At 34.6% G+C, this 13,376-nt stretch overlaps 1 protein-coding gene across 1 annotated transcript in view; it reads left to right on the top strand.

Annotated features, from left to right (window-relative positions):
• Positions 1-13,376, top strand: part of DNAH17 (dynein axonemal heavy chain 17) — a 288,979-nt gene that overhangs the window by 5,544 nt on the left and 270,059 nt on the right. The window contains exons 3-9 of the mRNA XM_074260267.1: positions 1,122-1,315; positions 3,191-3,383; positions 3,912-4,011; positions 4,408-4,493; positions 4,754-4,879; positions 6,129-6,281; positions 6,376-6,465. Of these exons, the coding sequence (XP_074116368.1) occupies positions 1,122-1,315; positions 3,191-3,383; positions 3,912-4,011; positions 4,408-4,493; positions 4,754-4,879; positions 6,129-6,281; positions 6,376-6,465 (942 nt within the window). The remainder of the gene's footprint in view (positions 1-1,121; positions 1,316-3,190; positions 3,384-3,911; positions 4,012-4,407; positions 4,494-4,753; positions 4,880-6,128; positions 6,282-6,375; positions 6,466-13,376) is intronic.

Here is a 13,376-nt window from a genome sequence, read left to right as displayed (position 1 = left end):
CTGATCAATATATGCTGGTCACTTAATGGCTGGTTTTCTGGCAAGCTTGAAGACAAAATAACCACCAACCTCACTTTGGATAATTTTTGTTCCTTTCAATCCCTTTCTCCATTGACAGGATTAAAAAGACACTATGAATTTAATTCTCTCTTCTTCCCATTGTATTATACTATATTATCTGGGTTGTTCAAGGGTGATTTGGACATTGATTATGCCTTGTATTTATTCTCATTTGGGAAACTAGGAAGACTGTACAAAAAGACTAATGATGTAAAGATCAAATGAGATGACATTTGTAAAACAGTTTACAAACCTTAAAAATGTTATATAAATATTACTATTGTTATTACTATAATTATTATTGTGATAACTAAATATCTCAAGTTAGGATAGTGGTATACTCAAAGCTAGCACTCAGAAATACTTTGGCTTCTTTATATGGAAGCTATGTTGTTTTTACATGGGCCTAAATTTCAAATGTTCTCTCTGTCCTCAAATTTCCCTAGAACATTTTGTCTGGATCTCTTCTATGCTCTTCTCTCTGTCTGTCTGTCTCTTTCTCTGTCTCTGTCTCTGTCTCCCTATGTCTCTCGCTCTCTGTCTCTCTCTGTCTCTCTGTCTCTCTCACGCAAACATGAATACATTTATATGTATATATATGTATATGTATGTATATATGATATTATACATGTATAATACCACACACTCAATCTCTTTGCCATATTTGCTTTTAAGAGAATATGCTTCTTAAGGCTGGGAATGTGTAATTCTTTAAATCTTTGTATCTACAACACCTTAGCATATTGCCTTCTCCAAGAATATTTTAAAAAGGTTTCCTGAACTGAACTTTCACTTTGATGGAGTTACTCTGGTGACTAGCCCACTAGATAGTTGATGCATCACTGTGATCAGAACAACCAATCATTTCCATCAAGGAACTATCCCTTATCTGCTTCCTTCAATGAACAGGAGACATTTCCCCCAAATTACTGTTTAGTTGTAAAATATAAACCTTGATATTTCAACCAACTTATTGATTAGGAAGTTATTTGTTCACTCAACAGAGCTTTCCATAGATTGACAGAGGCAGAAAATGAAACTTTAAAATGTGCTCTTCCTAGATTATTTATTCTCTGTTCAACCAAAGAGAAAATCTGAATGGCTGGCCCCGGGTAGTCTCAGAAGATATAGTCCGACAAGCTCACAAATTGAAGAATGACATGTTTGTAATGGGAGGAAAAATCAAAGGAAAAACTCTGCTTCCTATTCCAGAGCACTTGGGGACTTTAGATGGTACAGCAGAATCAATGGAAAGGTAAGGTCTTTCCAGGGTTAACTGAGATCTGACTAATCTTAGACTAAAGACCTAAGAGAACAGTTATGTTCTCTAAAGTTATGGGTGAGATAGTGTGGCACTGTGAGTGGATAGAAAGCTTTATTTGCAGTCAGGAAGACTGAGTTCAAATCCTACCTCAGATGTTGGTGACTTATTTGATCCTAGGCAAATCATTTAAATACTATGAATCTCAGTTTTTTCATCTGTAAAATTAGTGGGTTAGACTAGATGATCTGTAATAAATCTGTAATCCTCTGATAAATTTTTCCCCAACATATTTGCTTTAACTTTTGAAGTTGACTAAAGATAGAAGAGGGAAGAATGATATATTCCTGAGTCTGTAGCCAACTTGGGTTTCTAAATCTCTAACAAGATTTAAATTTAAAAACTACTACTTTCCATTGTTAAAGTAAAAACTGCCCCCTACTCCACCCTGACCTTAGTTTTGATACACTAGCATAATGTAAAAATAAAAGGAAGCTTGATGAAACACACTACATAAGGACATTATGAATTTAGTTCTATTTATCAGAGTGTTGACAAATATTTAACAACCAGCTTTCTGGAAGAAAAAAACAATTTTATGGCATACTTTTAAGTTCAATCTGTATTATTAGTTTCTCCATCTGTATTAAGAAAAGTTGTATGTGTTCAGATTCACTCCTATAAATGATGCTCTCAGACTCAATTGAAAATGAAAGTAAGGTTTTAATCAAATAGGATAGAAATAAGAACAATTAACAATATGACAATTATAGCAGATAGAGGAAAAGAATACATCACCAGTTCAAGGGAACCTCAAAAACTCAAATGGCTGGGAGCCCCGTTTCAGCCTCAATCAACTTGAATTGTGTAAAGATTTTCCCGGATGAAGCGTCCTTCCCGCGGGTGAAGCTCCACTATGGTTTAGAACACGGGTTTTTTATATGTTTTCAGACAAAAAAGGCTCCTGCCAAAATTTATCTATATATTCATATTGACTCATTCCAAACCCTTGAAGCTTGACATGTTTCCTTATCAACAGGGAGGAAGCCACCCAGCCCTAAGCATAAGCATTTCCAAGAATGGCTAGTTCCTGGTATCTATTGTCAAGGACATACAGAGTTTATGGAACGGTCAAGTTCCTATAATTTAGAAGCTCAGGCCTGTTATATTTGAGTGAGCTTTAATTTCTTATTCACCATCACTTTATGAAATCTACACAATCAATTTAAAAAACCCTGCTTTGTACCATTTGCCAATTTCCAAGGTATAAATGTTCACACTAAAAAATTAAACAATTGATTTTAAGAGATGGTTCAACAAGGTGGTACAGTGGATATGGCCTAACCCTGAAATTGAATAGACTTGAATTCAAATCAAACCTCAGATGCTTACTAGCTGTGTGATCCTGGATTAGTCACTTAACCCCAACTGCCTCCAAAAAGAAGAAAGAGGGGGTGGAGAAAGGGGAAGAGAAGGGTAAGAGGGAGAGATAGAAGGAGAAAGAAAGGGAGAGGGTGACAGAGAGGGAGAGGGTTCAAAATGGTACCAGTACACAATTTGTTTCTAACAGTCTTGGAAAGTTGCATAGGAGCACTAAGAGGGTAAATGATTTCCCAAAGGTCAGGTATGTATCTGACACATACACAAAAGATAGTGTATGTCAGATAAAGGACTTGGGTTCAGGTCTTTCTTCACTCTAAGGCTGGCTTACATGTTCACCTATAGACCTAGAAAATATCTGCTTTAAGCATTTTTATTGATTTGACTGGGAGTGGGTGAGGATACTCCTTTAGGGAAAAGATGTTTTGATGGTCTCAATAGATGTATTTATTAAGTGAGTAACTTAGAATATGACTATTTGGTTTTCAGGCTACGTCCATCTACAGACAATGCATTGTTGCATGCTATTGAAACCATAATCATAGACTGGTCTCACCAAATCAGGGATGTCTTAAGTAAAGATTCAGCCCAACCTCTGCTAGATGGATTGCACCCCTTGCCACGAGTAGAATTTGATTTCTGGCATGCCAGGCTGATGAATCTGAACTGTATTCACGAGCAGGTATAGTGTTATCTTCCTGCCACAATGAAATCTTTCATATTTGTTTCACTAGATTTGGGGACTCATGAAGAGAAACTCTATCTTATAGTTATGGGTTGTTCCTTCCTAGGAAGAAAAGCTTTAGGAAACTGATACTGGATGGGGAGGCATATAATGCCATTTTTTGAACAGAGGCATAACTAGCAATTTTTATACCTGAGGCAAACAACAGAAAATAAGCCCTCGATTCAGTTGGGATATACAGGGTGGTGGAAGAGACCCAGATTCCTATAAGGGTGCCACTAGGTAGTAAACTACTAGAAGCTGGTTGGAAAGGAAGCTACCATCTGGTGGGTTATTTCAACTAATGATTCTTGCTAACTAGGTGTTAATTAAGCTCAATTTTTTCTATACTTTTGAATGATTGAAAGTGCTATTAACACCCTGTTCTCTAAATACTTCATGCTATGAAACAAAGCCCCATTTGCCCTATCCTACTTACTTCTCTGATGCTGAAATGCTTATGTGTTAATATAATTTTCTCCTTAGCTGAACAGGCCTAAAGTGAATAAAATAGTGGATATTTTAAAAGAAGCAAAGAGTTGCTACTGGCCTGCACTTCAGGCTGTTTATTCAGATGTCAATGAAGGTAAACTCACTCACAACTTAGTCCATTTCTAGGGTTTATCAAATATATACTCTAACTCAAATTTCAGAATCCTTTCTGAAAAGATTTTAGAGACATATCTATATGTGTATATATGTTTGCCTTCAATTAATGCTTGTTAAATGATTAATAAGGAAATATTTTACATTATTTACATTATTGCACATGTATAACCTATATCTTGATTGTATCAGGGGGTGGAGGAAGAATTGGGGAAAAGGAGAAAAGGAAAACTAGAATGTGGAACTCAAACTTTGAAGAAAAATATTAAAAATGTGTTTTAACATGTAATTGAAGGGGAAATTATATGTGTAATATGTATATATACACACATATATATAAATAATAAAATAAAAATTTATTTCTTATTTTCCACAGGACTGAAGGAAGCTAATGATATTGTTCTCTACCTAAAGCCCCTACAGATTTTATTAGAGGAAATGGAACAGGCCGACTACACTTTGGTATGCCTTGAGGACAAAAGTCATTTCTCAATAACAGGGATAGATGGCAACACTTGGTTAGTGTGTTCTACATGGGTCAAAGGGAGGGATTGTGCATATTGTTGCTCTTTCATACCAGAAGTAAGCATGTTCCATTTAATGAGACACTGGGATTAATTATATTACAAAATCAATAGCTTTTAAGAGAAAGAAACCATTTGTTTGACTATATGCTGTCACTGTTTTCTAAATGGACTTATGGGTATATTATTTCCTTGCAGCTGCCTATCTTTATTTCCAAGGTATTGTTTACCATCTGTTTTATATGGTCCAACTCTGAATATTATAATACTCCATCGAGGATCATAGTCATTTTGCAGGAGATTTTCAACCAGTTCATTGAAATGGTAATTTCCAAGCTCCATCAAACATTATTCTTGTAAATACAGTATTTTTATAAAGCCCTAATACTTCCTATGTACTTACCTTATTTTCCTTTTCTTCCAACCATATTTAGTAATTTAAAAGGATCTTCCTGAAATAGTTTCCAAGAAGGCCCTGGGGGTTAAATCTAGGCAATAATCATTTCTTTTAATCTCTGGGGATATGTCTCTCTATTTCATGGATATGCCCTTATCTTATTCTATCCTACCTTCCACAATTCCCTCTGGAGTCCTCCTTCTATTGTTAATAAAGTACCCTTCACATCAGACCTGTGCCATCCCACCCACCCCCAAATTACTTTGTATTGCTCTCCACATTACCCCAAATAGAATGAAAATTCTTTTAAGAACCGGGACCTTAAATTTTTCTTATCTTTAGTGCTGAGCATAATGACTGGTATGTAGTAGGCTCTAAAAACATACGTGTTTATTGAGTCAAATTGAATGTGGAGGCAACTTTAAAGAAACTCTTCAATGACCTGGAATCACTAGGGATACAATCAACTCATTCCACAGAAATTATTCAACTATAAACTGAACCTATAAACTGAATGCTTCTACATTTAAATTACCCTTTTCTTTCTTTCATATTATTTTTTATATTCTGGATTTTGGTTCCCTTTTTTTCTTCCTTGGAATGAAACCAAACATTTTCCAATGCCTCAAATTTGGCTTGAAGGTTAATCAACTTTGAGTATTATTAAAAAATCCAAATCATTCATCCCAGAAATTTAGTAATCAAAGAGAGAGTACTACTGAAAGACATAACAGTTTATGAGAAGATGCCCCACTCAAAGGTTATACCAATGCCTTATCAATACACATTTGCCACAACCTATACATTTTAGAGATTGGTGATAGGATGTGATGGAGTGGTCTGTCTATTCAAAATTAGCAGTAACTACCTTAACTTGATAGAATGGATCAGAGCTTATATAAGTTTATTGCTTACACTCAAATATAACCAATCATTTTGATTTGCTAGAGAAAGCAACCTTAGAAATTTTCTCCAGAAAGCTGTGGGCCTCTCCCAAATAGTAATAAATAATCTGAGGGGCTGGCCTGTAGAATTGAAAAAAAATTGCCACTCTAGATAAACAAGGAAGGAGGAGAATAAAAGAATAGATAAACATGACAAGATAATATTCTAAATAGCTTGCAAGGATATTGACATCTTGTTTTTTGTTTTTTGTTTTTTTTTGTTTTTTTCTAGACACGCAATTATTTGAGCCCTGAAGAAGTGTTGAAAGGATTACAAGGTGAAATAGAGGAAGTGTTGATTGGCATCTCACGCTCAGTGAATATTTTACAGGAGATCTATCAGACCTATGATTATTGCTGTACCAACATGTCCAGTTTTTTTAAGGTATTTGCTGGAAGAGCAGTAATGTCAAAGATTCTACAATCATTCATGATTTCAGTGTTTGAAGATGACACCAATTTTTCCTTCTCTCTCTTAGAATGGCAAAGAGCCAGTTCTATGGGAATTCCCATCTACTCTTGCATTTGCCAGAATGAACTCATTCTTCCACAGAGTCCAAACAATAGAGGTAAAAACAAAACTCGGGTTATTCTAGCTAAGCTTTCCTTTAGGACCATTGATTTCAATTTGGGCTTATCTGCACCTTTGGGGTCTTTTACTATTCTGTTCCTAAGGATCATATCTTTAGGGCTGTTGTAACTTAAAAATTTAGAAAGTCATCAATTCTTACTCTTTATTTTATAGATGAGATCAATGAAGCCTAGACAGGTAAAGTGATTTTCCTAAGGTCACACAGCTTGTTAGTATGAGAACTAGAATTTGAAGACATGATCCACCCTGATTCCTTTTCACACATCTATCTTCAAATTTTTGGTTCCCAAATCCCCTCACTCTTAATTCAAAACTTGCCTGATAATTTATTTTCTCAAAGCCTCTTTGATATTTAACTGACAGTTACTTCGAAGCATTTATCATTTCTTTCCCATCTCTGGCACAGCTTTGTTTCTTACCCAGAAAAAGGAAACTCATCTTAGGCATTGGGAACTACAGAAAACATTATCCCCACTACCAAAATCAAAACTAAAACAACAACAAAACCCCCCAGAAAACTTTTTATTAGATCTGGTAGAAAAGAGCAAAAATGATGATTTCAACTTTCTTCCCACCTTTGCTTTCTTAATTACTCTCTAAAATAGATATTAGTGAGAAATGAAATGGTTATAGGCAGGATTTCAAAAGACAAAAGAAAAATGAAGGGCTGAAATTATCCACATTGAAGAATCATTAAGTCTGATTTTAAAAAAATAAAATTTGTTCCATTTTGGTTTTATGTCCTAATCATTTTGGGTATTCCCCTACCTCACTGACTTATCCTGGAATTGAACTTTCCCTTATAATAAATAATTTTTAAAAACCCCACAAGTTAGGTAAAAAATGGTCTGTGAGAGTGATTGTATTTGCCATTGTATAGAACTTTCTGTTTTAAGGCACTCCCTTCCCTTCTAACCAGTTGCTGAAATGAAAAAGTATATTTCATTATTTGATTTCCAGAAACAAGACTAATAATTAACATTACTCAGAGTTGGGCCTCCTTTATTGTAGTAATTGAGTATATGATCTCTCTGAGTCCATATATCTCTTCCCAAGTTTTTCTGAATTTATGAATCATAATTTCTTCCTGCCCAATAATATTCTATTCCATCCATGTAACTGTTTATTTATTTAGTCCCCAATCAATGATACCCATGAATTGTTGACAATAATAGTTATCAACATCAAATCCCTTTTACACATGAGGCTTTTAGATTTACTAAGACAAAGGCAAGTACCATTAATGTCAATTTTACAGATGAGAAAACCCAAACTAGAATATGTCACCAACCTGTGAAAGATACCAGAAGTAATTGGGATTAAGTGACTTGCCCAGCTTGGCAGTGTTAAGTATCTGAGGTCAGATTTGAACTCAATCTTCCTGACTTCAGGACTAGTGCTCTATTTACTGCACCACCTAGCTGCCCCCTATCTAAACACTTTTTCTAGTAATTTTTGGGATGAATTATTAATTAATTTGTGGAATTATTCATTGATTTATTGTGACCTAGATAAAAGGGCAAAATATCCTAGAAGGGGGTAAGTTTGTTCAAGAATGAACAGCTTGTTCAGGAATAGGGTGATTTTTAAATAGCATACAACTTAAGTTCTAGTGTTCTCAGTTTATACCTACATGTCTACAAGTACTAAGGCACACAGCTTGGGGACTGGGATAATAGAGGGTCTTAGGAAGTAAGGGGAGGAATATAGAGAATTGTGTGGATTCTAGTTGGGAGTACTTAGGCAGCATGGACCCTTAGGGGGAGTTTCATTTTAGTAGGTCTTTGGTGTCACGTTAGGCTTAGTTTATTAACATATCTACTTCATCTCAAAGTTATTAACACTATCTTAGGGTTAGTTCATTAGCATAATATTTGCTGGTATTCATTGGCAGTTGCCACAACTGAAGAGTCTTTACATTAATATTTAGCTGGCTTCCTCTAATTTAGTAGTCTCAGGATGTGGCCTTAATTTATGGGAGTTTCCTGTGGTTCCTATGCTCCCTTAACTGAGAGCTTTGAAACTATTTTAACCTCATGGAACAAGCATTATCATATGAAATATATATTGTTTCCTATTTATTTTTCAAGGCAATACATAGTATCTCAAAAAGATGGACAAAGGGGATTCCCCACAAAAAATAAAAATAAAAATCTTGTTTTCCCCTCCCTGAGTGGCCAAATTCAGAATGAAAAGAGATTAACAACTGCTTGCCATTAAGCTTAAAATCTCTATATTTAGGAAACTTAAAATACCTTCCTACTAAAAATTTTTCAGTCTTAAACTTTATGACTGCTACATTAATTGATGTTTATAAATTCCAAAGGCTTAGGTGAATTGGTAAAAGGGAAAAAAAACAACCCTTAGTGGTGACCAGAAAACCTAACAGGTACAAGTAAGTGGGGGTGGGGTGTGTTTATGGGGGGGGAGCCTGATTGACAAACAATAAAGCCATTCTCTTTAGAAAGCCTATGTAATCCCTTGTTCCAATAATTAGCTTGTTGTAAGCAAGAGAGCTATATGTATGGCTTCAAAATCGGTTTCTTTTTCTCCTCCTCCACTTCAGGAAGTTTATTTTAAATGAAAAATTCTGAATTGTCACACTCGTACTGTTTCCCTAGTTAGGAATCTTTCTCCACCTAGACAGAGATTGACTGAGTTCAAATTTGGCCTCAGACACTAGTGTTAGAAATACATTCGACACTGAAAATCAAATATTGAGGAAAATGTATTAAAGAAGAATCTTAAGGAATTATCTTCATGTTTCTAGTCAGAAGCAAGCCCCACTCCTCTTTGGGGAAGCCTCTTAGGCACAGAAGTGGGAGAATCTTTATATTTGCAAGTGGGGCACAGTCTCTTCCTTTGGAGAATGGATTGGCCCATTTCTTCCAGGTTATAATCTTTCTGATGCAGCCATTATGTGTTTCCCCTAAATATGTATAAACATGTTCCCCCTCCCTCACCAAACATCCTATATTCAAAAATGGCATAAAACTCCCCCTATGGGGTATATGGATTAATATTCAATTAGCCTATTAAGCAGGTTCAGTAGTGATTTGGTCTAGTCACTGACCTCATTAGTTTGGGCAGAATGGGCTATTAAGTGTATTATTTTCTCAAATCACAAGACTCTTCTAAGTGGCTGAATCCACCTTTGCCTTAGTGGATCTCCAATTCCTTGTTTGCTTAAGACTTCTATTGATTATTTCATTGTTCTGTGGAATCTTAACCTTCTTTAACCTCTTATATTCTGAAAACCTCTTGGTCAGTGGTCCCCACTATCCCATACTACTTCGAAGCTTGCAATGTTGTAGAAACTCAACTTTTCAGCATTTATCACACTAGCCATGTGACTCTGAGCACTTAATTCATTTAACCTTTGTTTGCTTTAATCCACTAGAAAAGAAAATGGCAAACTAGTATACTTGCCAAGAAAACCCCATGGATACCATGGTTCACTTGGTCATGAAGAGTCATTTAACATCAATTACAACTCCAACCTAAAAGAAACACCCACATACTCTGAGGACAAGACATACATAAATAGACAACTCTTCCACAGTAGTTAATGGAAATGATAACAGGTTTGTCCTTAAAGGGACAATCTCTTACTGGGATAGAACAAACAGAATAGGACTTTAGTAAGCCAGACTAAGAACAGAAATAGAATATCAAAAGGGAAAAAAAGGTTTCTACTAATTTTTTAAAAAATCACACCTGGGGGAATTCTATGCTTCAGAGATTTGTAGTCCAACAACTAAGTAGTTTTTCCTCTTGCTTAAAGAGATTTAAAAAAAATACTGACATAATTTAAAACTGATACCAGAAAGAGGAAAAGAAGGGAAGGAAATGGCCAGTGTTTTCTTCTGATATCTCTGTCATTTAGACTCTCTATTGTTGTGCCCTTGTTTGGGACAAAAAGACCTACCCAAATTGACTACTCAGAGATCACTCATAGAAAGCAGAATTATTTATTAGAATCTCAAGAAGCAGACCCCATCCTAGTCTGTGAGCCAAATTCATAGCAGGAGAGAGCCACTCCCTTGAAAATGTTCACAGCTTTTATACATTTCAGACAAAGAACCTCCAAAATCCCACCCCTCATAGGTTGTGATTGGTCACATAAACTTTTATTCCCTGATTTGGTCAGTGGAATGCAGTAAAGAAGGTGATATACAGCTTCTTCGGCCACCTCTTCTTTGGACAATGGAATGAAGTCCAGGCCTTATCTAAAATCACATGACAGGGGCCTATAAGCCTGATCTACTTTAGTTAACAGTCTCTGATCAATATGTGCTTAATCTGTAAGTTCTTCACCTTTCCACACACTCTGAATAAAATTATTAGGGACACACATACCACCCCCTCCCCTTCCTTACCATTAGGACTAGGAGAATTAAGTCAGGAAAAATCTTGTGGCTCCAACTCCATTTCACAAACCATTGTGATACAATGAAGGATAGAAATGAAAAACAATATCCAGGTATCCAACACTGACTCCATCTTTGTTCAAAATTACCCTGGAGTACAATTATGTTATTTTGCTTCTTGCCTATGCCCTTGTTAAAAGCCCTTATCTATCCAAGAATGGTGGTCCTCCCTTGTCTGACAGTAACTGAGCCACAATCCAAAGCTGTAAATACTAGGTTAACTCCTCTCTCTCTACTCGCTCTGGAGTAAAGACAAGAGCTGTAAAATGTTAGACTAATTGCCTTCTTGGCTTCTAAATCCTGTTTATAAATGCTAATTACTTAAAATCCTATATAATTTCCTGCCTCAGTTCCTCCATGCAGAATGATTCTAAACTCTCCACATTAAAAAATTAAAAACCAATCTCTGTCTTGCCTCAGTTTCTTTGGCATTACACTATCCTGGCTACCAAATCAAACCAGGGATATATGGAGGAGAGGAAGAGTTTATAATTTAGATATAAGTTACAAAAAAAATTATTTCATGGATGTCATGACATTGGTAAGCTCATACATAGAGAAGGAAAGTCTCTGCTGAAAGCAGGCTTCTGAATATGAATCATTCCCTACATAGAATAGACATAGAAAACATATATATAAAATCACACAAGATCCATATTCTGCCCCAGGCCTTAGGAAAAATTTCTTATGTTTTAGGAGACAGGACCAAAATTTTCTATTATGCTAGTCTGTTATAAGTCTTAGATTCTAAGATAGTAGTGGTGGGACACCCTGGAGAGCAGACTCTTCTGCCTTGCCTTGCACATGAAGAAAACCAAATCAAAGAGTAGAGATGTGATTTATACTGAAGTAGAAGCTCATTCTAAATTCCAATAGAAGTTCATACATCAAAGAAAAATTCTCTGCCACCATTTTGTCTTTTGTTTCTCTTCTGCTAGATTTTCCTCTACTTCACTGTTTTTAGATTTCAAATCTTTTGCTGTATGTTTTAGTTATTAAGAGATATTCATTATAATAGATCTGATAGATTATAATAGATTCTTTTTGTAATTTGATAGATGAGTTTTAATCTTCTTTGTTAAAATGTCTTTATCCTAGGCATATAGTCCTAATTTCTTTTTTGGGGATTTCATTTAGCTTTATGACATTTATGTCATTTATGTCCCTTTATGACATTTCTTATAATTGTTTCATACTTTTTTGGGTAAAATCTATAAAATTACTCATTTTATCAGGTATTGTTCACTTTCCTTTGTCTTATTATATTTGTTAAGAGAACTTTATATTTGAAGATTAAATCAGTGTTCATTTACTTGGGTTTTCATTGAGTTCTTTGCTCTTAAAATCTCTGATTTTATACTTTCCATTATTTACTTTCCTTATTTATGGTGGATAGAATCCCAAGATTGGAATATATGGCATAATACAGTGATTCCCAGTGACTTTTTTGTTTTTGAAAGCTTTTCAATTTTAAAAAATGCCATAAATTACCATGATAATTTCATATACTGTTCATAACATTCTTCTAGATTTACTCATAAGTGCTTACAATAAATGCAATAATAACTTTTATCCTTCAAATTCCAAATTAAAATTATGTATATGTGCTATATTTATTATGAATAATATAAAATTGTGTATATTTGTAGATAGAATAAAATGTTATAAGTTAAATGTAAATATGTAAAGCTCTTTTATAAAATAATTGTAATATGTTATAGAGGGCCATTTGTAAGGAATAAAAGAAATGATCTAGTATGATAGCATGCTATTGCCTCTGAGATTTCATATTAAATTTCCTTATTTTACAAATTTTGTTGAATACAAATAGTATCTTAATGAAATAAATTACAACCTAGAAGATGTTTAGCAAAATACAATAATCATTTGTATACTTAATTTGGATGTTAAACTTTTAAAAATTTGAACAAAGGTTTTTAATATTTAGCTCAACACCAGATACAATCTTAAATCTGTTTCCATAATGAGTTTATTTCTATATTACAATTTTAAAACAAAAATAAAGTGAAAATGCTCACTCATGTAGAATATGATAGGAAAATTTTATAAGAGTTGTTGCAAATGAGAGTATGTGATTGAACCTTACTATTTATTGGGAGGTGAGGTTGAATTCATTGAATCCTTGTGATGGTTTGCAAACAATTTGCCAAAATTGTGAAGCTGCAAAAAACACTTAGAATTAGTTGGATTACAACACAATCATTGAGAACATGATCATGATGGTTTTGAATCAATGCAGAAACAAACTTACAATGCTTCAAACATGCACAAAATTGTGCATGTATAAAATAATTGGGCAATTATTTACTGCTTAAGGACCCATGAAAGATTTTTAGTTTAAATCTCTGAGATTACAGTTAAGAACCCCTTGGAGATCTGTAGGTCCCACATCGGAACCATTGGCATAAAGTGCTAAGCTTGGAGTTGGAAAGACCTG

This window comes from Sminthopsis crassicaudata, chromosome 4, assembly GCF_048593235.1.
Source record: "Sminthopsis crassicaudata isolate SCR6 chromosome 4, ASM4859323v1, whole genome shotgun sequence".
NCBI lineage: Eukaryota > Metazoa > Chordata > Mammalia > Dasyuromorphia > Dasyuridae > Sminthopsis > Sminthopsis crassicaudata.
The sequence above is the reverse complement of the archived record's forward strand: the minus strand, read 5'-3'. Positions and strand labels throughout refer to the sequence as shown.